Here is a 27,384-nt window from a genome sequence, read left to right as displayed (position 1 = left end):
GTTAAAAATCTGCCTTCCAATACAGGGGACTCGGGTTGGATCCCTGGTCAGGGAACCAAGATCCTACATGCCACAGGGCAACTAAGCCCCCATGCCACAACTACAGAGCCTGCATGCTGCAAAAAAGATCCCTCATGCCACCACTAAGACTGATGCAGCCAAATAAATAAAAATAAAGTATTAAAAAAGAAAAGTCAACCTGAAACTTTAATGAACTAAAACTAAAAAATGGGAGCTATTTTACCCTTTCAGTTAATCCTCTCTCAGTGGATCTGGGGATTTTATTTATTTGTTTACTGTCGACACTTTTTTGTTTGTTTGTTTGTTTTTGTTTTTTAATGTTTTCTGGTCACAAGGCCACCAAAGCAAGTGAATCCAAAAAATGGGGGAGGGGAATTCAATTCTCTCAAAGGCTGAAGCAGATCCCCTTTATCTTAAGCGATGTTTATTAAAGATTGGGTACACTAAAGTGGTGAATTAAATTTAGACAATTTTCTTCACATTGCTTTTCATCCAGAGTGTTCTGCTTGGCAATATGTTTTGAACCCTTTTTATTTCTCCATAGAAATGCAAGCACAGTAAGGAGCTCCTCACCAGTTTACCAGGCATCTGTGAAAAGCCAGGGGGGCTCAGCTCTCACTCCGCTGAAGAGAGGCTTCCGTAAGCTGAGTTTCGCCACATGGGCAACTTCATCCCAGGCATTGCAGGTGTCACACACGTTGACAGTAGGATTTACAGGGTCTAAAATGAATGGCCTAAAACAAAGCAAAACAAACCTCCCACTCTCCATTTCCAAACCGGTTTCAATTTGCCGGATGGTTGTGCTCTGTGCTTACAGTTGTGTCCGACTCTTTGCAACCCCATGGACTGCAACCCACCAGGCTCTTCTGTCCATGGGATTCTCCGGGCAAGAATCCTAGAGTGGGTTGCCATGCCCTTCTCCAGGGGATCTTCCCAACTCAGGGACTGAACCCAGGTCTCCTGAGTTGCAGGTGGATTCTTTACCGTCTGAACCACCAGAGACGCCATATTTGTAGAAGAGGGGAAGGCTGGAGTTAAAGATGGAATTCTGTTAAGAAAAGGAATCTCCAGGAACCATGGGAGGACCAGCCATGCCTGTTGGAATCCCACCAACCCCGACTCCTACTCATTTTCCCTTCCCAACTGAGGAAGCCTGTCCTCCCTGGATTAGGTCTTCCATTTCCACTGCACTTGCTGTCTATAACCACATTCTATTCGTTTTGCTCAAATTCCTCTTAATTCGCACTTTAGAATTAAAGTTCTGTGAGAAGCAATTAAAGGAAATGACTTTGTAGTAATCAGGGCCGTCTCATTTACACTGAATCCCATTAAAGCTACTCTTTGCTCCAGACACATTTCCTTGATGACAAACCCATTTCCTATGTCCTAAGGGGGTAGGGAAGATAAATAGTTACCTTGTGCGCTTCTGGTTAACTTTTACAAAAATGGGGAACGTGCGATGATAGTGTCTGTGCCAAACCACGTCGATAGCTGCATATTGATCCAGAAGTTTGAGGACTGCCCTCATTCCCTGCACCAGGCTGAAGGAGAGGGGCTTCTCTGCCCGTTCCCAGATGTATATGGTGAGGAGCTCCACTGTGTAAGAGGAGGGAAGTCTCCGAAATCTAGACACAGAATGAACCCAGAAAGTGAAGACAAGTTTATTCAGTTATCAGAAAAATCCCAGCTCTAAAGGCAATTAACAGAGGAAGAAATTTCATTCTCAATCTCACTACTTAGCAAATAATAACAACATTTCCATCAATCTGATTGGCAAAAAGCAGGAATTATAATATCCAACATTGGTGGGTTTGTGAGGAGATGGAACACTCTATAGGTGAGACTCTAAATTAATAAAGTATTTTTTGGAGTCAATTCTATTAAAATTTGACTTGTTCCATCCTATTGACCTAGCATTTTTCACTTCGATGAATTCACTCTGTAGAAACATCTACCAGTACTCAAAGACAGATATAAACAAAAGTATGTTTTTTATTTTATTGTTTGAAATAGTAAATATTGGAATGTTCGTCAGTAGGGAACTAATTAGATGATTTCATGGTACATGTCCTACTGCGCCGTCCAAGATGGCAGCCCCCAGCCATATGTGAATATAAGCATTTGACATGTGGCTAGTTTAAGTATATACTATATTTTCAAGAAATATAAAGAAAGTAAAATGTGTGAGTAATTTTTTCATTGATTTCATATTATAAAGATAACATTTTGAATATACTGGGTAAATATTAAAATTACTTTTGCCTATTACTTTTTACCTTTTTAATGTGGCTACTAGAATATATCATATTGCATATGAGGCTCGAATTTGAACTTCACATTCTATTTTAGACAGTGTTGTCCTGTACAAGAAGCAAGGTAGCTCACAATGTACAGATCTAAAGATACAATATAGATTAACCGAACAAAATTTAAAACAATAAACAGCAAATACATTTTAAAAAATTAAGCATACACAAAAAACAAACTTGGAGAATATGCTCTAAACACATTGTTGGGAGTTGGGGATTGAGGATGAAGAAAGAAACGTGTTTGCTTTTTTTACATTAAGTCTTTTAAATTGTAGTTTATGTATCAGGGGAAAAAATGAAAGTTGATAAACAAACTTGGGAGGAAAAGAGGAACAAATCCAACATGAGAATTTTAGGATTTCATGGTGGTTGATATCCAAATATGTGTTTTTACTGCATTGGCATCCATTAGTCATAGAAATATCTTTTGATGATATATTGCAAAATTATGCAATTTTTTTCCTCTAATAGAATTTAGGGGAAACAGAGTCGCATTTTCCTACTATTACATTAAATGTTTGTTTTTACCTCAATGAAGGAAACAGAAAAACTAAAAGTAGACAAAATCTCTTGTCCTGGTAATGAATAGTGAACCATTTCAGTGATTTCAGATGATCAGTAGCTCAGTTCCTGTGATTTTCCCTCAGGGGTTGTCAACGATGAACACAAGACTTAAAATCCATTTCTACTGATGCTCCCAAATGCCCAAAGTAAATCATGGTTGAAAGTTACTCAAGCAGGAGATGTTCTTCACATTTTATGGAAGAAAATATAGTTGGGCTTGGGGGAGACTTAATAAGCATTGAACTATCTTACTTCACATTTTTATACCATTATTACATATATATTTATATAGCTCTGATATATGTTCATATTATTTTGTATCCTGTTTTAGTCATTTGAAATTGTTTCATGTAAATGTTTCCATGTTTCCCAAACTTTTCTTGGATAGTAGTTCATCAAAATTATATGACAAATTTACTTGCACTTCAGGGGAATTTTCCTTCCCAATTTTCACTGTCTTTAGTGGCAGTATTCTGAGTATGCTTATACAAATTACTTTTTCTATGTGATTTATTTTCTGTAAGGGTAGTTCATCTAAGCATTTCTGATCTCTCTTTTTAAAATCTTTATTTTGTATAAACTTTTTAAATGATATTTTAATACAAATGGCCTCAATTCTTCTTTTAAAACCAAATAATAAGAAATATTTTTTTTTTTACTTCTGACTTTTACCTTTTTTTCCTTTTTAACTCAGAGGGGAATTAAGTTGACAAATGGTTCAAATATTTTAAAATCCTTAACACATAATAAATACTTAATACACATTGCCAGATTACTTTCCCAAAATAGAAAACCAATTATCGTATTGGAACATATGTGGTCCAAATTCCCCACAATACCACCTTTTTAAGTCTTAGAATGATTTTTCTGCTACATTAATAGATAAGTTTCTTCTTGCTTTCCACTACCAAAAATAAATCTGTTAGATTTCAAAACCAGGCTTGTCATCTGACCAAGAATCTCCTCAAGGTATGAAGGTTTATTTCTTTTTTTCCTGTTTTCACTAGTTTTTTTTCTATTTTCACTAGTAAATTTTTACTCAACCAAAAGAGCAAAAAATATATAGGATGGTTAGAGATGCATAGAGATAGGCAGTAACTACACAGGAGTAATGTATGTTTTAACAAACCGCCTAATGTTATCATCAATATTAAACAGAGAAACATACAAAGAGTAAACAGCGTGCGTGATTCAGATGAACAAATCAAGATTGTTAACAACTTCATATAAAGATGAAGATTTATTCCATGTAGAAAATGGCCATATATAAATATGTTATAATAAACTCTCTGTCTCTGCTGCCAAATGGAGAATTCATACAACTATATTCTAGCTGTTTTTCAAAAGTTTATCTTAAAGTACTTAAAACCTGTATCTGAGTCTCCCTCACATCCCTTTACTATACATTAGAGTCTGTTGCTACCAAAGTGAGGGGAAAAGTCTATAACAGCCACATCATCAGCTTTGGAGGCGGCCCGTCTCCACAGAGGACACCTCTGCTCTGTTAAAATCGGCTGCAGGGGAAGGCACACCAAGTGTGAACACTGAGGGACGCGTGCGGATCATGCTAACGGTTTCCCTTTTCCTTTCCTGTGCCTTCCTTCCTTGCAGCAACCCGTTTGCTTATGCCACTGAATATTTTGGTTTCTGTTTTTTGGTTTCTACCAAATCGTTATGTTATACCTGGAATAATAGAAGACAGATGTTCCATATTTTATAACAACCCTCATTCTCTCTCTTTCCTTTCTCTCCGTCTCTTTCCCTCTCTACTCGTATGCGCTCTGCCTACCAAAGGAAGACATGGGACCTGAAAGAGCAGAGAAAAGGAACGTGAAAATCGACAGGCTCATGGGTACCCGTGTGCTGGTTACATACTTGTTCTCTTCGGTGGGGCTGGCAAATGATGTCTTGAGCCAATGTATCATTAAACGAATGAGCTCCTTCACCCTTACGACAGAGGCCTTGACGAAATCCACTTGGTATTGCAGGAGGGCCAAGGCACACAGCTGGGCCTCGTCACCGTCCTTACAGAGGTGTAGCTTGCGGTAAAGGTGAAGTTTTAAATCTGTTAACACCAGGGAACAAAGACAACCTTGAGACTTTCTCCCTCTCCTGGCTTCCCACAGTACCAACGAGCTATGTTACTCTGATTAGTTAGAACTTCAGCATTTGGAACAAAACCATTTCTGTTATTTAGGAGAGTTATCACAGTTTACCCAAGTGAGTCAAAGAGAAAACTCTGACATTATGGTGCTGGAGCAGTTCAAACGGAGCAAATCTTTCTCATCCAAGCAGCAAATTTTTCTATCAGCAGAGGAAGTTTATTTCTCAGAAGCAAATTTCATTACCGTTTGCAAATATCATCCAGCATATAAACTAAATACCATCATGCTCTGTGCACAAGAACCTATACAATCTCTTCTGTTTAATTATCTAAGTGGTTATTATCTGTATATATATTTTCAGAAGAGAGTCTACTACCTGGACACTTGAAGGAGTTGATTATATTTACAAAAATAAAGATGGCTTTAAAAGATGCCTTTCAGTCACATTGAAAACAATCGATGGCAGTTAGCACTACATTAATGAGAGAGGAAGATGAGGTTAAATACCAAGCATGAGCAAATAAACATCTATATCTTATTACTACTCATAAAACATCATAAAATCTCACAAAACATCATTAAGTCATGTTGTGCTTATTCTAACTGCATGATATATAAATGTCCAGTATCTTTTATCAAAATCTACTTAAATTTTCCCAATTAGACACAATTAGCAGTTCTAATATGAATCTATTTTATATACCTGTCCTGCCCAGTTAAATTGTTACACGATGACACACTTGTTAATCATGGCAAATTTAGATTCTGCAATACACAGTATTAAATTAATTGGCAAGTAACTATTTTACTTGTAAAATACTTTAAAATACTTAAAAAAAAAAAAAGCTTTCTGCCTTTCTCTGGATTTCTAATTTTAAGAGTATCTGTACAGTCCTTTTACACTGGTCCAGTTGTTTAGGGCCAAATCGGAGACAGAATAGTAGGCTGATGATCAACAGGACTGAGAGTAAAATCAGATTCCTATAGTAAATATAGATGAACAAATGAAGCTGTTTATGGCACATATTCCCATAAATGCTGTTAGAGCAAATATAGTCTAGTCCTAAACTTACAAGGCAACAGTCATTACAACTATTAAAATACCCTTTCAATTTTACTGATGGTCTAACTTTTTTTAGCAAACAGACTTAGATAAAAACTCAGGTTTATGATGATAAAAGATAGAGAAGCAATATTTTAACTTAAATTTTGGTATACAATAGGTATATCAGATATTGATGACTTTTTCCTATTATCTGATAAGATGTCTTGGCTGACCCAGAGATTATCTACTCAAACCCCCCTCTGTATCAACATTTCCCCTACTTCAAGATTCTTCAGGAACCTAAGCTGGTGGTCTCTAACTTAAATTATTTTTGAGGCTTGTAACTGTCTGCTTCTACTCTGTTGTGACTTAGATGAGTTTATTTTATCACCACCATCTTTTGTGAAACAGTCATACTTGGGTCCCTTGCCATTAGTCAAGTAAGTAGTCTAAGCACTTTACATTTATTAACATATTTACTCTTTAACAACCGTTGATATAGGAACTATTATTATCTCCCATTTACAAATAAGGAAATAGGGTTGGAGAAATTAAGTTTCCCAAAGTCACACAGCTAGGAAGTCAAGCCATCTATTGCCATCTTACTATCCTATGTCACAGGTTAGATCTGTGCCCAAATGCTTTCTAATCAGTGGCTCATTCCATACTTCTCAGACTCTAATGAGTACAAGAGTCACTTGGAGACCCTTTGCAATTCAGTCTCCAACTTAGATCTAGGGTGGTGCCCAAGATTCTGTATGTCTAACAAGTTCTTAGACAAGTTCTTAGACAGTATGCTGCTACTGCTGATCTGAGAATCCTATCTGGAACAGAAATACTGTCAACCACACCCTTATCAAACCTCATGGCTTTGGGCTTCATTGTGGCAGAAGAGGCAAACTATTAATTGTCTAACACATATGTGAGATGTGCAGGGAATAATATTAAGATGCCTGTGAGGATTTGACATGATCATCTGAGTCTTGCTCTGACAATTACTGGCAACATTTAGCTGCCCATTAAAATTCCCTGGAATCCTAGGACTTCTCTGAATTGCTCATCTCCTGTCAAACCCATTCCCCATCATCAGTGGAGAGAAGCAGGGTTACATGATAATTTCAGTCTTTTAAAAATTCATTTCACACAACTGTGCTCAAGAACTCAGGGGAATTAGAAGCCAGAGTAAAAATATACTTATGCCCCACTGGGAGACATTCTAGCTTCAGAGCTACTGATATAAACTCAGATTCTCAAGACTACCCAAGAGATGGCTAACAATTGTGCTTTTGAAGCCTGCACACAAGAAAAAAAAAAAAAAACATTTCACACAAACACGAGAACTTCATGGGCCTATGGTGAGATCTAAGGAGAAGGAAGTATCTTTTCTTAATAAATATTCATTGAACTAAACACAATTGCATGCTATGTGATTTGAAATTAAATCTCATATTTTAATTCTTACAACTATCCTTGAGATTACTTTCTTATCTCAGTTTATGGATGAAAAGCAAGGCTTCAAAGTTTCTTCAGAGTGACTTACCTAAGTTCACACAGAGAATATGAAACAGAGTTGAGACCTCACTTCAAGACCAGTATGTATCACCTGTTATATAACTTTGATGTCATGTCAGTCTACACAGGGCCTACACAATGAGAGAGACCTGGATTATCATCCTAGTTCTTACATTTACTAACTACATAAATGTGGGCAAGTTTCTTAAATTTTCTAAGGCTCAGTTTTTAAATATTCAAACTGGGGAAATAGCTTCTTTTCAGGTTTCTTGTGTAGGTTCATTTATCAGATTAATCTTATGACAATGAGAATTATATATGCCATGTTAATAGGTGTGGGATAAATCACAACATTGAAAAAATATCATAGGTTCAGGAAGAGTATTATAGGGTTACTAAAAACTCAGGTTGGGCTGAGTTCACACCCTCCTTCCTACTAGCTCTTCTTATCTCAGAGTTCTCCTTATCTCTGCCCAATGTAGATGGTATTATAATAAAATGATCTATTTGTGTGTCTCCAGACTGTAAGGCCCTCCAGACTATAAAGTCAACTATGTCTTATTCACATTTGTGCCCCCAGGCATAACACAGTTCCTAGAACATGGTAGGCATGCAGAACATATGTATTGACAAATTACAGCACAACAGAATTTTAATATGAGCAGCACATTGTCCAACAGTGCTGATATGTAAAGAACCGGATTAAGAAAGTCAACATATTCCACTGGAGTCTGGCTGAGAAAGGGTAGGATCAACGCTATGCTCATTCATTTCCTTTTCCAATACATATTTATTGAATAATAAAGTTCTAGGCACAAATGCGGGCTCCCTGGTGGCTCAGTTGGTAAAGAATCCACCTGCAATGCAGGAGACCCCAGTTCGATTCCTGGGTCAGGAAGATCCGCTGGACAAGGAATAGACTCCCCACTCTAATATTCTTGGGCTTCCCTTGTGGCTCAGCTGGTAAAGAATCCTCCTGCAATGCAGGAGACCTGGGTTCGATCCCTGGGTTAGGAAGACCCCCTGGAGAAGGGAAAGGCTACCCACTCCAATATTCTGGCCTGAAGAATTCCATGGACTATACAGTCCAAACAGTCCAAAGGGTCTCAAATAGTCAGACACAACTGAGTGACTTTCACTTTCACTTCAGGCCCAAATGCAAACGTTATCCTCAAAGTCCTCCAAACGCAATGCACAACAGCAATATAAGGGGATCATGTTCCAGCAGCAAACCATGGGGGATTCCATGGGAATGCAGAAGAGGCAGGTCCAGAAAGGACTGATGAGGGAAGGAAGTTCACCAGAGGTGCACCAGGTCTTGGAAGGGTAAGGAGAAACTTTCAAGGCTGAGTGTAGGATGGGACAAGAAACGTTTATCAGGAGACACATAGTGCAAAGACACAGAGAGAAGAAGGAGATATTTAAGGATTAGTGGCTCATGAACCTCTCCTCTACCAAATGTGAGCCCCAAAAGAGGAAAAATATTGACCTCCTATGGAACTCATTGTTAAGTATTTAATGGTACGTGGTAGGTATTCCAGAAATGATGGTTGAATGGGGTATATGAATCAATAGATCAATGAACATATTTGCTATCTGCTGCTAAGCCAGAGGAGGGCTCACAAATTGCTATGGCCTTTTCCATTCTGCATTTTGCCCTGCAGAGAATATACCAATGTTTCAGTCAAACAGACGCTTACATTCAAGCCCCAAGTTTTCTAGAGGGTACATTTACTTCTATATAAATCCCTTAGTTATTTGAGACTCTGATTAGGCTACTAAAACAAAGATACCACAGACTGGGTGGCTTAAACAACAGAAATAATTTATTTTCTCAGTTTTGGAGGCTGGGAAGTCCATGATCATGGTGTTGGAAAATTTGGTTCCTGGTGAGAGCCTTCTTCCTGGCTTACCTTGGAGGTGAAGGCTGACTTCCCATTCCGTGTTCATGTGGTTGAGAGGGGAAGTTCCAGTGTCTCCTCTAACAAGAGGCATGAATCCCATCACTGGGGCCTCACCCCCATGATGTCGTCTAAACCTAATTGTTGACACCTCTCAGAGGCCTCACCTCTTAAGACGATCACGTCTCGGGGTAGGGCTTCAAAGTGTGAATTTTGGAGGACACAAACAGACAATCCACAATAGGGCCCTCATATTTTTGCCTAAAATGGAGATACTCTATCTCCCCTTTTATGAGTATGATTAGGGGTTATGCTTCATATCTCACTCTAGATACCACAAAATCTTAGGGAGGGGGATTCAAAAGAGAGGGAATGTATGTAAACCTAAAGTCGATTCATATCAGTATTTGGTAGAAACCGACACAATTCTGTAAAGCAATTATCCTTCCATTTAAAAAATAAACAAATAAATAAAAAGCAACTCCTTACAGGCCAAGTCCAAACTTGTTCTGTGTTGTTTTTCCACTTTGTTATACTGGCGTGCATGTTCAAGTCATTTCAATTGTGTCTGACTTTTTGCGACCCTGTGGGCTGTAGCCCGCCAGGCTCCTTTGCCCATGGGATTCTCCAGGCAATAATGTGGGAGGGGTTGCCATGCCCTCCTCCAGGGGATCTTCCCAACCCAGGGATCGAACTCAGGTCTCTTGTGTCTCCTGCATTGGCAGGTGGGTTCTTTACCCCCAGCGCCACCTTGGAAGGCCCTTGTTATACTGGACAACTAGTTAATACTTGATCCTACTTCTTAAAACTGGTAGCATAAGGATGATTGGTGTTAATACACTGCAGGGGATAAAAAAGTGACTTCCAAAACCAGTAAGCAATTCAATTCTGCCAGAAGCCTAGCTCAGTACTGTATCTGGATGTGGTCAGTCCCCCATAGTTCAGTTCAGCTCGGTTCAGTTCAGTCGCTCAGTCGTGTCCAACTCTTTGCGACCCCATGAATCGCAGCACACCAGGCCTCCCTGTCCATCACCAACTCCCAGAGTTCACTCAGACTCACGTCCATCAAGTCCGTGATGCCATCCAGCCATCTCATCCTCTGTCGTCCCCTTCTCCTCCTGCCCCCAATCCCTCCCAGCATCAGAGTCTTTTCCAATGAGTCAGCTCTTTGCATGAGGGGGCCAAAGTACTACATATTAAATCAATAGCCATTTTAAAGGTTTCTTGTGAAACCAAACTAATAAACCTTACCTGTGGAAGGTGTAGGTCCCAGGATATCATAGTAGGCCATGATCTCACAGGAATGGCTGTGAAGACTTTCAGTACATAAAAAACTGAATCTTAAAGACAGTGGTGTTCTCTTTCCCATTAGTATCCTTAAAAAAGGAGCATGACATTGTATGAATGATTAGAGAAAGAAAAGAAAAAAACGAGATGAGTTTTGACCATCCCTCACCTAGTTCTGGAGAAGACAATGGCACCCCACTCCAGTACTCTTGCCTGGAAAATCCCATGGATGGAGAAGCCTGGTAGGCTGCAGTCCATGGGGTCGCTGAGGGTCGGACATGACTGAGCGACTTCACTTTGACTTTTCACTTTCATGCACTGGAGAAGGAAATGGCAACCCACTCCAGTGTTCTTGCCTGGAGAATCCCACGGACGGGGGAGCCTGGTGGGCTGCCGTCTAGGGGGTCGCACAGAGTCGGACACGACTGAAGTGACTTAGCAGCAGCACCTCGTTCTAGCCTTCCTGCTCCCTTGGCCCTTTCTTGGACATGCCAGGGGTGTTCCCGTCCCTGGACCTTTGCAATTTCTGTTCTTCTCTCGGGACTACAATTAACTCAGATAATTCACACAGCTGGATCCCGACTTCACTCAGGTCCCTGCTGCCTCATTTGGCCTTTCCTGGCCATCCTTTAAAACAAGAACTCCTTCCCTATTCCCTATATCTCCTTACCCTGCTCTATGTTTCTTAATAGTATTTAATTACCACTTGGCATTGTTTTATTTGTTCATTTCTCTCGCATGGGGGTATAAGGTGCACAAAGGCAGGAACCGTTTGTTTTGTTCACTGTTCTGTCCCTAGTATCTGACATGTAGTAGATGATGAATAATTTTTAAATGAATTATTATCTAAACATGGATTGGGGCATAAGATACTGTTAATCATGAGTATGAGTAAATGAAATAAGACAACTAAACTTCTATTTCTGAGTATAATGGAATCGTGAACAGCCAACCAATGCTCATTGGGAACAACTGGAAAACTTGATTTTAAAAATTATGTGCATGTGTGTTTTAGAGGTATTGGAGGGCTGCTGATGCTAGAAAGATCAGGATTTAGTCCCAGGATTTGGACTGGGGCGGCAGATTGTGGAGAGATGGACTGATGGTCAGCTGCCTTGTTTCCTGGGGACATACGCTGATTTGGGAAATAGACAAGAAGCTGAAAATAAAGACTTTGGACAAGGAGATGCTTTGGGGGTTCAAGAAACAAGTAGAACTTTGTCAAGCTTAGGGGGCTGAAGCAATGCAAAGACTTGGAAATCACAAACGTGATGAGAAGGGAAGGGTGGAGAACTGAACTCAAGATATGACCTGCTTTTCCTTCCAAACATCTGCTGAATTCTGAAGATGCCTGGGACAGTTATGGTTACGAAATGAAGCAAAATGTTATCTTGAAAAGTTGAGTGGGGGTGTAGGTAGTCTGTCCAGGCTGAGACAAGATGCATCAGGGTGTAGTCTCGGGGACTGTGGAGACTAAGGCTGGAGGAGAGGACTTGGTGAAGCTGCTGGGCTGTAACGCTGAGGAACTCAGCTGCATGTTGGAGACAGCTGGCGGTCCTTAAAAAGTACTGATGCCTTGGCTCACCTCCAAATAGTTTTAGTTGATGGGTTTGGGGGTGCGACCTGGGTGATCAACTCTTATTCTATCCATTTGGTGAGGAAAGGATACACCTCTCTGGAAAAAGAGACTGTCTCGGCTAAAGCATCTAAGATGTTTAATGCACAGGGCCCTGGTTTCAATCTTTCAATCACTATAAATGAAATTTCAAATCACTAGGAATTCCAAGAGACAGGGCTATAAGATGTTAAACTAAGAAGAAAACCAAACTATAGAAACAGACCCCATAGGTGATCCAAATATTGGCATAAACGGATGAGGATTTTAACTGATTAATATGTTCAGTGAACAGAGGAATAGACAGCGCAGGAGACAAAAAGGTGAAAAATTAAACCAGAGATAGATTTTCTATATATTAAAAAATGGAAATTATAGAACCAAAAAAAATAATTGAACTTAGATTTATAGAAAAATTTAACAAAAATTACATATAGCAGAAGAGACTTAGTGACCTGAAAGACAAGCCAAAAGGCATCATCCAAAGGGGGAAAAAAACAACAACAACAATTATATATATATAATGTCCTTTCATTTAAATTTAACAGAGATTTCTGAAATTTTAAAACCCCTCAGCACTTTTCTCTAAATGTCAAGAACATGAAGGTGGCTCAAGTGGTAAAGAATCCATACACACACCACCAAAGGAATATGTTAAATCGTTATTATCATGAGCATATCCTTCTCTCTCAGTCAGGAAGGGTGAAAACGAATGAAACAAATCAGTAGCCTAACACTCCTGTCATCATTTAGAGGCAGATTTTGCTATGCTCAGTATAAAAACTCTGTGTTTGGTAGACACTGTCCTACGTGGGTAAAGTTTACTCTTGTGGATGCCAGAGGGCTTAAATGAGATATTGAATCAACTGGGGAGTTCGGATCACTTTTAGAATGGGTGAAGATTAATGAGAATGTCAGTACTATCCTAGGCTAATTTACATGAAACTTACCATCCAATGAGTATCTCAAAATATGTTTGCTATTAATATCAGTGGAAATGGGACAGGGATCCTAGCAGTGCTTGGTCACGAGTCCTCAGATGATGTATTCGCCACTGTCCACTTTATCCCAGCCTAGTCCATCAGCGTGTTTTGTCTTGGCCACATCTTGCCAGGACGACTCTGTCCTGTCATGTGGCTTTAAAAGGATCATGTATCAGAAAAGGGTCTTAAGTTATCCGACCTGATAATATAAAGAGAGCTTCTTGTTTTTCTGAGATCTCTAAATCAAAGAAATTAGAAATAAGAGCTAATGGGCAGAAATCCCTATTACAAACATAACTTACAAGTTATAGACATGATGCATTTTTTACAGCAGTGTCTTATTAAAAGCTCAGAATATGTTTCCCCGTTGTGGTTTTCAATAATAAACACACCAGTGTGTGCAGAGAGGAGCCCAGTGCCTCTGGCGCATAAACGATTTCTAGTACTTTGGGCTTACGGGGCAAGTCTCCTGAGGTTTCATTCATAAGCAGCGCCCAGAAAATGACTGACATAGAACAGTTGCTGTTACTGGTAGGTTAAGACGTGGACTTGTTCCAAAGGACAAGAAAGGCTTTTCTCACACTCATCTTTCAAAATAAAGTAACTGAATAGCTTTAAAAATAACAGCAACAAACAATATATCACCAAAAACCAGGTATCAACTGAAGCAATAAATGTTTTTACTCTCTCAGTGGGTGGGAGTCAAAACCAACTGTCAGACTCACAGATCTGCTTCTTTTCCATTTTTAATTCAATTTGCCCCTCAAGCGAGTCACAGTATGGTCTTGGTTGCTCTGAAAAGCAGAGAATAAAGCCAGAAAAAGCAACTGCTGCATACAGATATTAGTGCAAGGGAACATCCTGGACAATCTACCTCCTTTCCTGACTTCACAATCCTTTCCACTCAGGCTGCCTTAAAGTCTCATTCTTCCTGCAAATATGCTTCTTTTTTTTTTTTTTTTTTTGCCAAAATCGTTCAGCAAAACAAAATAGGGGATAAGGCATATTCTGGGCTGAACTAAAACCATTATAGCCCCTTGAAAAATCACTCTGAGAAAAAGAATACGCATTTAATAAACATGAAGGAAAGAATGGTGGTTGCCTGGGAATTCGGTTCAACTTTAAAGGCTTTTCAATTAAATTATTTAATTAGTTGAAAGCATAGAAGGAATAGAGCTTAGAAAATGAGCTTGCTTGTTTTCAGGAACAATTAGAACAAGTAAATGAAGGTTTTCAGAGCTGTTCTTTTTCATAGGTTCTACTTCAAAATTCATTCTAGAAATCTAACAAAATAAAAGCTTCAAGCATATTTTGTCCAGGAGAAGGGCGCCTGCCTGAGATCCAGAGGAGAGGAAAAGGAATTAGGGAGAGCTCATCAATTAGGGTCTTTGACATTGAGTGGGCAGGGAGTATAGAATTAGGACATAACAATGAAGGACAAAGATTTTGATTCCAAATAAGGTCACCAGGGAAGCAATATACCCCAACTCTTATTTTTAATGTGCCTTGAGAGTACTTTAACTGTCCTATTTTGATAAATAATAATAACAATGATATAATGTAACCTATAGTTTACAAATTTAATGGGGAAAACTTGGAAGAAGCAATGGGTAAAAATGAAAAACACATTCTCCTATTTCTTCTTTTTTTTTTTCTTTTCTTAAAGGTGGTCTTTCCCTGTTCAAAGCATAATCGTATGTGAAACTCCATCATTTCCCTTTTTGCCTTTCCAACCCCAGCGTGCTTCATTATAGTCACTACCATGCCATTCATCTGACGTCTTTGCTAACTACCACAATTTAGTAGGTGTTTGGTATTCCTAAAGGTAGTGTTTTTCATTAAAAGACACATTCAAACTAGTTCTGTATACTAATTTGAAGCAAAGGCTTGGTAATGAATCTATTATCTAAATTAACAAACAGTTCTGGGAGGTTGTTTTAAAACATGGATCTTATTTTAGGATTGAAGTGGCACACAGCCTGGTCTATTTTCCTCCCCCAAAAATGTTTTACTCACTTTACGACATAGTTTTTTGCATTTTTTTTCACCCACAATTCATTAGACTGAAAAAAATAGCAGGAGATGTAAAATTGAAATAGGAAAATAAACAGCAACGTGTCAAGTTTTTTTCTTTCTTCTTTTCTTTTTGTAACTCACCAAAAAAAACCCCCACAAAAGTTCTGTCTAGCTGGCTAATTCAACATTGAGGGCAAAGAAAGCTTGCATGTAATGTCAGCACAGCCAGTTCAGCAAAGGACCCCAGGACATTGCTGAAGGGAATGTTTATCAGACAAATGTGTCTCCAAAGATTCTTCCTTCTTGGAGGTACCTTTCTCAGTATTTCCTGTTTGCATTCCTCGGGGTCAGATTTCAGCTAAGAGATGGAAATTGAATAAAGGTGTATTGGAGAAGATATAATTAGTCCTTAAATCATAGGATCTCAAATTCATGAATTTCCTTGAAAGTTTAGCTAGAAGTCTTTAAAAACAAAAAAAAAAGGTCCTGGGGCAATCTCTCCAAGTTTTCTCCCAAGAATTTAATGTTCACTTATACAAGTAACATTACTCAATAATGGTCTCCTGTGCTAAGAGTTTCCTCTGGCAGTCTTTTTCACCCTTGAAATGAAGAATTCACAGAAATGCATTCAACCAGACCTGTTCCCATATGCAGTTCGCATCAAGCTTTCTCTCAGAGTCTCCAACCCTTCTCTCAGTTGTTTTTTGAAATGGTTCACATCGGCAAACACCTCACTGAACAGCACAATGTCAATCTCCGAGCATCCTTGGGTGTCGGTCCCTTTCACATAAGATCCACCCTGTGAAGACAGAGGGCACGATGTGGGCAAAAGCTCAGCCAGCCTTGAGGGGAGTGCAGATTCCTGGCTGTAGCATGTTTTAGGGTCAATTAACACTGTGAATCGGAGAAGGCGATGGCACCCCACTCCAGTGCTCTTGCCTGGAAAATCCTGCGGACGGAGGAGCCTGGTAGGCTGCAGTCCATGGGGTCGCTAAGAGTCAGATACGACTGAGCGACGTCACTTTCACTTTTCACTTTCATGCATTGGAGAAGGAAATGGCAACCCGCTCCAGTGTTCTTGCCTGGAGAATCCCAGGGAGGGGGAGCCTGGTGGGCTGCCGTCTATGGGGTCGCACAGAGTCAGACACGACTGAAGTGACTTAGCAGCAGCAGCAATCTGTGAAAAGCTTAAATATGTGCTACTTTATTTTCCCTCAACTTGGGGGAAGAAAAAAAGACAGGAGAAAAAGTCATCTACGATGGTTCACAACCGAACTTAGGTTCAGTTATGGGAAGAAAGCAGAATTTGTAGGAAAAGTCTGAAAATCCTTATGAAAAAAGAGAGCTAGAAGTTCTGACTTTCTGCTTGAGAACCACTCGATTGTGAGGAGTCCACAAAGGTGGGAATTAAATTCACCACTAGTACATGTGGTACCTACATGTCCTGAAATAAACCCGTTCCTACCAGTTAGAACCTTAAGTGACTGGTGCTTCGGGAGGGCATTTGTTTGCTATATTTCCAAATAGATCACCAATGAGTTTAATAAAGTATTCTGTCATTATAATTAATGAGTACTTATTGCAAATCTCTTAACTAAATATAATTTTATAAAAGTCAAAACTTAGTTAGCAGCACAGCCTTGCTCTACTTAGCACTCAAAACTTTAGGTTGCAAATTCCCAAAGGAAGCTCTTTAGCAGTAAAAGAAGCTGTTACCTATGATTTGGGAAACATGACGTCCACAAGGTAAAAGTGACCTGTCAACAGACTGTGACAACACAATTTCTCAAGAAGTTTAGAAAACATTGTAAAGCTCCGAGTCCTCTGCCATTTACTGCATGTTAATTGGGGACTTCCTTCAGGCACCATGTGGCTCGCTCAAGCAAGCAGCAATGTGCCAATTTTACTCTTGGCACTGACCTAGCCAACCTTTTTTTGTTTTTTGGAGTATAATTGCTTTACAATGGTGTGTTAGTTTCTGCTGTACAATGACGTGAGATCAGTCATATGTACACATATACCCTCTCCCTCTTTGACCTTCCTCCCGCCACCCCTATCCACCCATGGATGCCATCACAGAGCACCGAGTTGAGCTTCCTGTGCTAAGAGCCTGTTCTGAAAGCTGTGATGGCAACTGCTGACTCTGGGATGATATGCCTTGGTTGACATCTAAGGATCAAGAAGCTGCCTGTGCAATCCCAGAAATGCCTGCCCTGCTACAAATCCAAAGACAGGAAGTCATTGCCAGAATTCTCGGCTTCAGAGTCGCCCTGCACCTGCTACATCTGGACTAGGTAAAATAGGTACCCTGTGCCCTCCTGCCTTGGCTCTGACTTAACTCAGTTCTGGACTCAGTCTTGTGGTAGTACAACCAACTGAGGAAACCCATTTTGTCACAGTAGCAAGAGAATGTGGGAAATGTAGTTTTTAGCACTTCCTTAACCAGAGAGAGTTTGTAATGTGCTAACATGTACAGTCAACCTCCAAGAATGGAATATAGGGCACAGCAATTTCACAACTTAGTTGATCAATGGCCCTTGTTTTCAGCCAGCACCTCGTGGGACTGAAATAGAACTCTGACTCCCCATTTCTAGCTCCTGTGATCATGCTTTATTTCTGTAGAAGAAAATATGCTGTTTCATATTCAGGCTTTTTCCACTGCTATATTAGGTAGCATTCAATCATACTCTTAAATCATCTTTGCTATTGTTACATTAAAAGTTAATATTTTTATTTTAAATAAACAAGGATTTTCACCTTTTATAACATTTTCACTTTTATAACATTTTCACTTTCATAACAATCGTGTGCACTTTAAACTGAAGAAATGGAAAAATGGTAACAAAAATGCCCTCAGAACTATGTCCTGTATTTTTTTTCCCTCTAAACACTGATTAGATAGCATGTAGTTGTGACGCTAACGTTACAAATAATAACGATAGAAGGGAAACCACACCATCGTTGTCGTTGGGATCCCTTCATTGTGTTCAGGGAATTTTCCTTCAGGGCAATTTTCACAGAATGACCCTGTGCTCTGTGGACAACTGTTCCCGGACACAGTGAACTGTCTTTAGGCTGAAAGGAAGTCCATCAAGACAGCACCTAATCACTTCCATAGGCAGGTTGCTCAGGCATGAAACGGGGCTCTGGGGGACAGGCGTACCTCCTTTGCCTGAAATTCCCTCAAGCATTTAAAAGCATCGGTCTAGTGAGAGCCAAGTCCTTGGCCCTGCCAATGTAAAGGCACTTTCGCCCCTGGGACAAAAACTGCCAACTGTAATGGGTTCCAGCTGTCACATGGTTGAGTGCCTGCCCCGCTAGCCGGCAGCCTGCCCTGGCATTTCAAAGGGCTCCTAGCAGGCCTCTTACAGCCGCTGCAGAAGGCGAAGCTGGCCTCTGAACATGTGGCCCTGCCCGATTGATGTCCATCACCTCCAGGAGAGAGGAATGGCTTCCTTAGTGCTGCGTGGTCCAGCCTGAGGGCTGGGAGCTCAGATTACCTGGATCACTCGGGAGGCCGGCACCGGAAAGGAAGTCTGGATCAGCTGGAGCAACGCACCGATCTCAGCTGCACAAGCAGCTCTTTGAGAACCAGAGGCAGGGCAGATTTTTCGGTCTGCATATCTCCGTAGCTCTTGGGGACCTTTACACTCCAACATATTATGAGGTGAAAATCCTGCGGACATTTGGGCTTCATAGAGAAAGGATCAATATTTGACATTTGCTGCACAGAAATGGATGTGTGTGTGTCTAACACAAGCATCTACTTTTGTACGCAAGTTATGTCTAGTGAATTACCAGGACTGCCTTGTTCTGTCACAGGTAGACCTACCCTCTCTGCTGGTAAAGCGTGAGGGGGAACCAGCAGAGTTCAGTCCCTGTGGAATTAGCTGGCATGTTAACTCTAAGTCCCAACAGAGAAATGGCTGAATTTCTCTGAGAATAAATTGAGATATAAATTCTTATGTCAGGAAAAGGTCTTTGCCCCGATTCATAAATCACTTTAAGTTTCTAAATGGAAAACATGTATGTTATCAAGTTTCAATAAAATGATCCCAGGATAAAGAAGTCTAAGTTAAGCCATCTATTCTAAAGGTCTTAAACTGCCAGCCCACAGGCCAGATTCTACCTGAGGAATGTTTGCTTTAGACCTGCACAGCGTTTTCAAAATGAAGAAACTGATTCAACAGCTAGAAATCAAAAGATAGTACATTTTTAAAAATAAGGACATTAGAGGTATGTGAGCTATGGATGTGTGTGTTTGTGTTTTAAGACAGCATTTTATCAGAAATGCTGATAAGACTGGCCACACACTTCACAGGAAGGAACTGAATAACTGAACTCTAAGTTCAGTAAATGGGGCCTGTGAGCAAAAGTGACAATAGACTGATTAACCAGAGGAAAAGCATACAGATTTTATTGATCTTATTTTATTTTAATGTGCACAGAGTCCTTTCCAGAAAAGAAATGAAAACTACCAAGAATCAGACTCAAGTATTCTAAAGCTCCAATACTTTGGTCACCAGCTCATTGGAAAAGACCCTGACGCAGGGAAGTTCAAAATAATCAATATGCTGAATTGGCACATTTTGAGATGGCATATCCTGATGCCTTTCAACAGCTCAGAAGATTTCATAAATTTGCACTCGATAGATCATAGTGTGTGCATGCTGAGTTGTGTTTGACTCTTCGCGATCCCATGGACTGTAGTCCACCAGGCTCCTCTGTCCATGGAATTTTCCAGGCAAGAACACTGGAGTGGGTTGCCATTTCCTCCTCCAGGGGATTTTCCCAATTGAGGGTTTGAACCCGCATCTCCTGTGTCTCCTGCATTGGCAGGTGGATTCTCTACTGCTTTAGACATCAGGATAGAGCATACACACACCAAAAAATCCCTGAGAATTTGCAATAATAAACTGGCTCTCATTTAGGTTTACATAACAAATTCATATTATCATGGAGAATTAATTTTAGAGAGGCCTCTGGCAAATGCCTTGAAGAAGAACTCACTAATCCTTTCTGGAAATGAACTTTCAACTGATCCTTCCCTTTCAAGCACATACGGAAGTTTCATAGAAATTGAATATATACTCAGCTATAGATAAAACTCAACACTTATCAGAGAACTGATATCAGACAGATTACATTCTCCGACCAATGTGCAATTAAATGAGAAATCAGTAACAAGATAGCTAACATATCCCATACTTTAAGAAAGTTTTAAAAACACATACTTCAAAAGAGTCACAGATCACAGAAGAAATCACACTATAAATCAGAACATAGGACTAAACAATAATAAATTTTACATCAACACTCAGAGGATACACAGCCCCTTCTTTAAATTTTATCAATTATGCCAAATTAACATATTGTTGGTTTTTTTTTGTTTTTGTACATTTTGATTCCTTTGCTTGAAACAGTTACCCTTCCTTTTATGGACATTTCACCAAAAACTGATCATTTTTCAATGACTATTTTATATTCGGAGCCAATTATTATTTCCCGAAAAAAGCTTTCTTATCTTAAAAGACTTTTATAGAGCAGCAACCACCAGTTACTTCAGGGGGCAGAACCATAAATATGAGAGCAAAAAGGTGTATTACGTTAGTTTTGTGGTAATTTCTGATGGACAGACCATAATCTGACTCCCACTTGGATCCTGACATTCTGTCCCATTTTTGCTGCTTCTGAGTCGTCTCTCTGCACACCGCCTCAGCTTCCCAGCTCCCTCCGCCAACGTGGCTCTACAGAATTATCCCCCACACCCAAGAGCATGGGCTTCCCAGGCGGCACTATCGGTAAAGAACCCGCCTGCGAAGGCAGGAGACCTAAAAGACATAGGTTCGATCCCTGCATCAGGAAGATCCCCTAGAGGAGGGAATGGCAACCCACTCCAGTATTCTTTTCTGAAGAATCCTGTGGACAGAGGAGCCTGGCGGGCTACAGTCCTTAGCGTCACAGAGTCAGACACAACTGAAGTGACTTAGGACACATGCATGCCCCAGAAGTATACAATCTCAAGTACATACCAGCTCCACCCTCTGCACTCTCTATTTGCCATTCTTGGAAGCAACCTGTAATGCTCTGACGTAGGGAAGCCACAAGACGGTTTCTATGCTGCGTAAACATCCATACAGGGAAAGTACTGGGCATCTCTGTTACCTCTTTTGCGGGCTGTAAAGTGATGCTCTTGTATTTCGTGGTTCTCCCGACTAAGGACTGTCCCAAAGCACCTAGAACACATCCTACATGTTTTTGATATTTTTGTAGCCATGTAATTCACATTCCTTTCTTCTAGATTTTCCCAGTGTAGCTTCTGTGTCTCCATGGTTGACCTGTCACGTGGAGACTGAGGAAAAGTAAATACTTAATCCAGGAATTATAAGAGCTATTTCAGAGATCTGCTGGTTTTCATTTGGCTTCTCACTAAATGCTCCCATTCATGGGCACAGAGAATTCTCATTCTATGTTCTCAAAACATAGCAAAGTCCATTAGTTTGGTTTTTTTTTTTTTTTACACAGATGAAAAACTGCTGTAGATTAATAAAGCAATGAACCATGAGAACCATACTGCCGAAAAAAGTATTTTTAAGAAAGCACTAGTTTATGTTTTATAAAATCAGGAGAATGAGAGCCCAGTTCTTTTTCTGATGTTTACTTTTGCAGGCCTTGGGCTAATCACTCAACCTGATTGGGTCTTTGATCCTTCATTTGTAAAACGGGGGAGGGGAAAGGAGGGAAGGGAAGTCAATTAGTCTACCTCTAAGGACACATTAAAAGTGAAAAATTCTAGGGTTGCAAGGACTCCATCTCCACATAAGCGCTTTGGAATAATAATTACAATAGCGCCTGCCCTGGATACAACGCCTGGGTCCAAGGGATTCTGCCCAGTGCCCTTCACAGCAGCTCTGCAGGATGGGTCGTTTAGAGCCCAGAAGACAGACACACGGCTTTAACCACTGCATCTGACCTGTGGCCTGTGGCCACGAGTTTTTCCTTTCAGTTTTCTGTTAATAAATTTTCATGAGAGAATGAAAAAAAAAAAAACAAAGCCAACAGACACAAAGCATGAGTATTTTAGGTAAAGGAGGAGGTTCTTGCTCCCTGCCCCCCACTTTCACTTGCTGTACCTCACTGTGACCCTGTTGCTTCCCGCTCAGGACTTCTTGGTCATATTTTTCACGGTGAACTTTTCCAAGATGCTTCTGTTGAAAGTGATACCTCAGAGCCCTGCCGCTGATAAAGTCACTCCCGCAGTGCTCACAGTTGTAGGATTTAAGAGTCCACATCCTTTCCCAGTGAAGTATCAGATTAGATCCTGTTGACGACAAAGCAAAAAGATAATAAGCCCTTTGAAGAAAATCCAGTCCCTCAGAGTTAACCAGAATAAAGATAATATTGTTTCTAGTGTGCTAATTTGTGCTCTATCGGATGAATATTTTCCAAGAAGTTTATTTCTCACTGATAGCAACTATGATATCATGAAAATAGTCATTTAAACCAGCTGCTGTAACTCCAGTTGATAAACATTAAGGAGGCTGTAAAGCCAACAAAACCAAGTGCAAAGCCGTGTGTGTAGGTATATAAGCACATTTTTTGAAAAAGAGTTTCAGATGAATCTGTGACCTAAGAGATGTGGATTTAGATATTATCTTTACTCGGGGACTTTCTAAGAGGTGTCATTTCTTCAATTTTTATCACTCAATGAATTCCCATAAATGAGAAAATTATCATGAGTGATGATTTCTACGTCTTTCAAATTAACTCTGTTCTTTTTTAAAGTAAAAAAATGCAGAAGTTTGTACCAAGGAACACAGTCTGGAAGATGTGGGTGATTCTGTTCTCCACCTGGCTGCTTCTGAAGCTGTTTATATTCTTGTTGCCAAGTAACTTGACTTGCATTTGTACTAACTCGTCTGAAGCTTAGAGCTCGTTCCTCAGAGGTAAACATTGTGGGATTTGTAGTTACCGGTTTCTTAGCAAGTGGTCAGATTAGATATTTCTAAATGCATTCAGATTATTTTGAAGCTGCTCCTGCAACAAATTATCACAAACTTTAATGGCTTAAGCATATAACATCACTTGCTTGTCGTTTTGTAGGCCAAAAGCCTGACATAGGTCACGCCGGGCTAAAATCAGGCTGCATTTCTTTCCGGAGGCTCTGGGTAAGATCCACTTCCTAGAGTGACCCACATTCCTTGGCAGGTGGGGCCCCTTCCTCCATCTTCAAAGCCAGCAAAATCCAGCAAAAGCCAGTGGGATCCTGTTCGCATCCAACCATTCTGATCGGTTCTCTTCCCCTCTTAAGGACCCTTGTGGCTCCATTGGGCTCAACTGGATAATCCAGGATAATCTTCCCATTTTAAGGTCTGCTATTAACAGCCTTAATGCTATCTGCAAACTTAACTCTCCTTTGCCTTGTAAGGTAATAAACTCAGAGCGTCCCAATATTAAGATGTGGACATCTTTGGTGGGGGCGCTGGGGGGGGGGGTCATTCTTTTTCACCCACCACACTGTAGCTCTAAAGTTCAATCAGGAATAGAAATGAATCCAAAATGTGTCTGTATAAGGTGGAAGAAAACCAAAATGTATTCACTCCTTACAAAATCTTTGGTACTTAGTGGGCTCTGGAGACTTTGTGTCAAACAAGTTTGGAGTTGCTGGGTGATCTGCTACTGAGCAGATGCTGTTTCCACTGAGAACAGCGCGGGTCCTGTCACATAAGGAAGATGTGAAAGCAATGTAGTGGTTCATGGCAGCACTTTACAAAAAATCAAATAGAATAAAATTAGAGAATATTGAACATAGTAAAGGTAAACAACGATTTGTGAAACATTCTTGGAAGACCAACCACCAAGTTTGCCTAGGAGTAAGGGGGTCCCTGTTAAACGCAGGATTTTCAGTGCTGAAGTCAGGAAATTCTCAGGCAAATTGGGACACGTTGGTTACTCTATCACTACCTCAGAGACCTGGGTTCGATCCCTGTGTTGGGAAGATCCCCTGGAGAAGGAAATGGCAACCCACTCCAGTATTCTTGCCTGGAGAATCCCATGGACAGAGCAGCCTGATAGGCTACAGTCCACGGGGTCACAAAGAGTTGGACACGACTGAGTGACTTCACTTCAGAGACCACCTTGAAAATCAGCTTCTTACCCAGCCCTGAAGCTCCTCTGAATGGATGGATTGAGTCCCTGTAAGACCCAAGGTTGTGGAGTTTGCAGAACTTGATTCGATCTGCCCGAACTATGATGTTTGCCCTGCCCTAGGTGTTCATTTCTGGGCCAGTCAACCTGGACTGAGATACAGTGAACCCAGGCAGACACATGACTCAATCTTAAGTGCCAAGTTCTCTAAGGGGTGCTGAGGCAATGTTGGGCATTTATGGTTTACAGAAATGAAAGCATATCAATCAGAGATTCCCAGCACAAACTTTCTGTCCAGGATCAGAAGAGCAAAAGGCTGAGGAAAATGGCGGGATTTCTAGGTTTCCTCCATGAGCTGCCTCTCCACCCTTCTTTCACTTAGCATGATGTTTTCAAGGTTCACCCGTTTGTAACAGGTATCAGTACTTCATTCATTTTCACAGACAAATACTACTCTATTGTATGGACATACCGCTTGTATTGTTTTTTAATCCACAAATTAGTTAATGGAAATCTGGGTCATTTCGACTCTTTAGCTATTATGAATGATACTGCTATGAACATTCATGCTTCCTGTATGAACATATGTTTTGAAATCTTGGATAGCTGAGGGCGAAGTTGCTAAGTCCCAGGATAACTCTATGTTGAACTCTTTGAGGAACAGCCAAACTGTTCTCCATATTTCACAAACTATGAAGTGGTATCTAATTGAGTTCTGATTTGCATTTCCTAATGACTAATGCTGCTGAACGTCTGGTCATGTACTTATCGACTATTTGTACATCTTTCTCAGAGAAATGTCTATTTACTTCGCTCATTTTAGAATAGGATTATTTGTCTTTCTATTGTTGAATTGTATGCATTCTTTATATTTTGAAAATCAACCTCTTATCAGATGTATGATTTGAAAATTTTGTGCCATTCTGCAGTTTGTCCCTTCATTTCTTGATTCTGTCCTTTGATGCACAAAAGTTTTAAATTCTGGGACTGCCCTGTTGGTCCAAAGTGGCAAGACTCTGAGCCCCCAGTGCAGGTGACCTGAGTTCCATCCCTGGACAGGGAATTAGATCCCGCATGCTGTAACTAAGAGTTTGCACACTGCAACTAAAAAGTTCTCACGTGCTACAAACTAAGACCTAGCGCAGCCAAATATATAATTTGTTTCAGGTTCTAAATTCTTATGAACTCAAAGCTATTTCCTTATGTTGTTTGTGCTTTTGGTGTGATACAGTGAAAAAAAAAAAAAAAAAACCTGTTGCCTAAGTCAAGGGAAACCATGGGTAATCAGTCAAATTCCTTTCACCCACCCTACCTAATCAAGGTTGCCTTTCCCTCATAGCTCAGCTGGTAAAGAATCTGCCCGCAATGCGGGTAGACCCCAGTTTGATTCCTGGGTTGGGAAGATACCTGGAGAAGGGATAGGCTACCCACTCCAGTATCCTTGGGTTTCCCTCGTGGCTCAGCTGGTAAAGAATCTGCCCACAATGCAGGAGACCCCGGTTTGATTCCTGGGTTGGGAAGATACCCGGAGAAGGGATAGGCTACCCACTCCAGTATTCTGGCCTGGAGAATTTCAGGGACTATACAGTCCATGGGGTCACGAAGAATCGGACACGACTGAGCGACTTTCACTTTCACTCACTTTCACTTTCACAAAAGACTTGCTTGTCCTCCAAGTAACAAGCAACAGGTAGCCTAAGCACTAAGTTGTTTGACTGAGTTATTTTCCAGAAACTTGAAGTCAGTTGTATCTAGCTGGAGGTGGGCTGGTTAAGACTGAACAGGACACTCCATCCTCCAACTGGGAATGCACAAGTGTGTATGCTTACTGACCTTTTTTTGTTGTTGTTGTTGTTTGCTTAGTGGCCTTTTGATGGGCTTCAGATCCTATTAAGCACTTCCATCTCTGAACCATAGCCTAGTTATGCCTGTGCAGAACTACACCAGTGGAGAACTACACCCGCGCCTAACTATAACCACCGGATCTTTTTCCAATCACCTTTCTCCATTGTGTGCACCCCAGTGCCTCAGAGCTCCCCTCAGACCGCTGTTTATTCCAAAATATCCTGCCTCTTGCCTTCCAGGGAGGGCAGTTTGAGGTTTGTTTTTCATTCTTACTTAGCTGCCTTGCAAATCAATACTCTGCTGCGAACTGAAGAGACAGCACGCAAGCACTGTTTCTCAGAGTTTTGCCTTGGTGTGTGTTAGGTAGAACAAGATAGTACCTGGTTCAATGACAGGTTTGGTGAGTCAGCCAGAAGGTAAGTCCAGACATGCCTTTCCTCTGTGGTTCCTTGGCCCCTTGTGGGTATTGAGAGTCCAAGCAACTACCTGGTCGATTTGTTCCAGCAAGCGTCCTCCTGATTTCCCCAGCCAGGGGCCGCCAACGTTCGGAAGTTAGCTTTGTTTTGCAGTGAAGAAATGGTTTTGGAGTTTGGGGTTTGGAAGACGTGTTTGGGGTGAGTAATTTTGTTAAAGAGACACACCTGTACTTTCATTGTCTGGCTGTCCCGCCCAAATGGTGGGTTGGAGGCCCAGCTTACTGAATTCGGATAGACAGTATAAAAGTTTACAGCTGCTGAAGTGGTCCACATCTGGGTTAAAGGCCCAGGGCTGTGATTTTTGATCTTTCTTATCTACATCCAATTGTCTGAAGTGTTAAGGGTTGACTCTTGGAGACTGAGCTTCTTGATGACTATAACATGTACTCTAAGAAAGATTTCTTTGCAGCAACCATCTAGAAACAAAATGAGATTATTTTTTCCCCATTGCAAATGAGAAATGTTAATTCAGTTCCCCCTTGAAGCCCTCTGGGCCCCATTCTCCAAAATTGGATGACTTTAAGTTTGAATCTATGGAAAATAAAAAGATGGTGTCTT

At 40.6% G+C, this 27,384-nt stretch overlaps 1 protein-coding gene across 1 annotated transcript; it reads right to left on the bottom strand.

Moving 5' to 3' along the window:
* Positions 1-428: 428 nt before the first annotated feature.
* On the bottom strand, positions 429-23,215 carry LOC138441532 (2'-5'-oligoadenylate synthase 1-like). Its single transcript, XM_069592645.1, has 9 exons — positions 23,167-23,215; positions 22,492-22,679; positions 21,524-21,710; positions 18,859-19,049; positions 15,997-16,157; positions 10,709-10,833; positions 4,770-4,959; positions 1,437-1,646; positions 429-755 (listed from the first exon to the last, which is right to left on the bottom strand). The coding sequence occupies exons 2-9, from the start codon at positions 22,648-22,650 to the stop codon at positions 599-601; spliced, it is 1,380 nt and encodes a 459-aa protein (XP_069448746.1). The 5' UTR covers positions 22,651-22,679; positions 23,167-23,215; the 3' UTR covers positions 429-598.
* Positions 23,216-27,384: the final 4,169 nt, after the last annotated feature.

Source organism: Ovis canadensis, chromosome 5 (assembly GCF_042477335.2).
Source record: "Ovis canadensis isolate MfBH-ARS-UI-01 breed Bighorn chromosome 5, ARS-UI_OviCan_v2, whole genome shotgun sequence".
NCBI lineage: Eukaryota > Metazoa > Chordata > Mammalia > Artiodactyla > Bovidae > Ovis > Ovis canadensis.
This window is presented reverse-complemented; position numbering and strand designations above follow the sequence as displayed.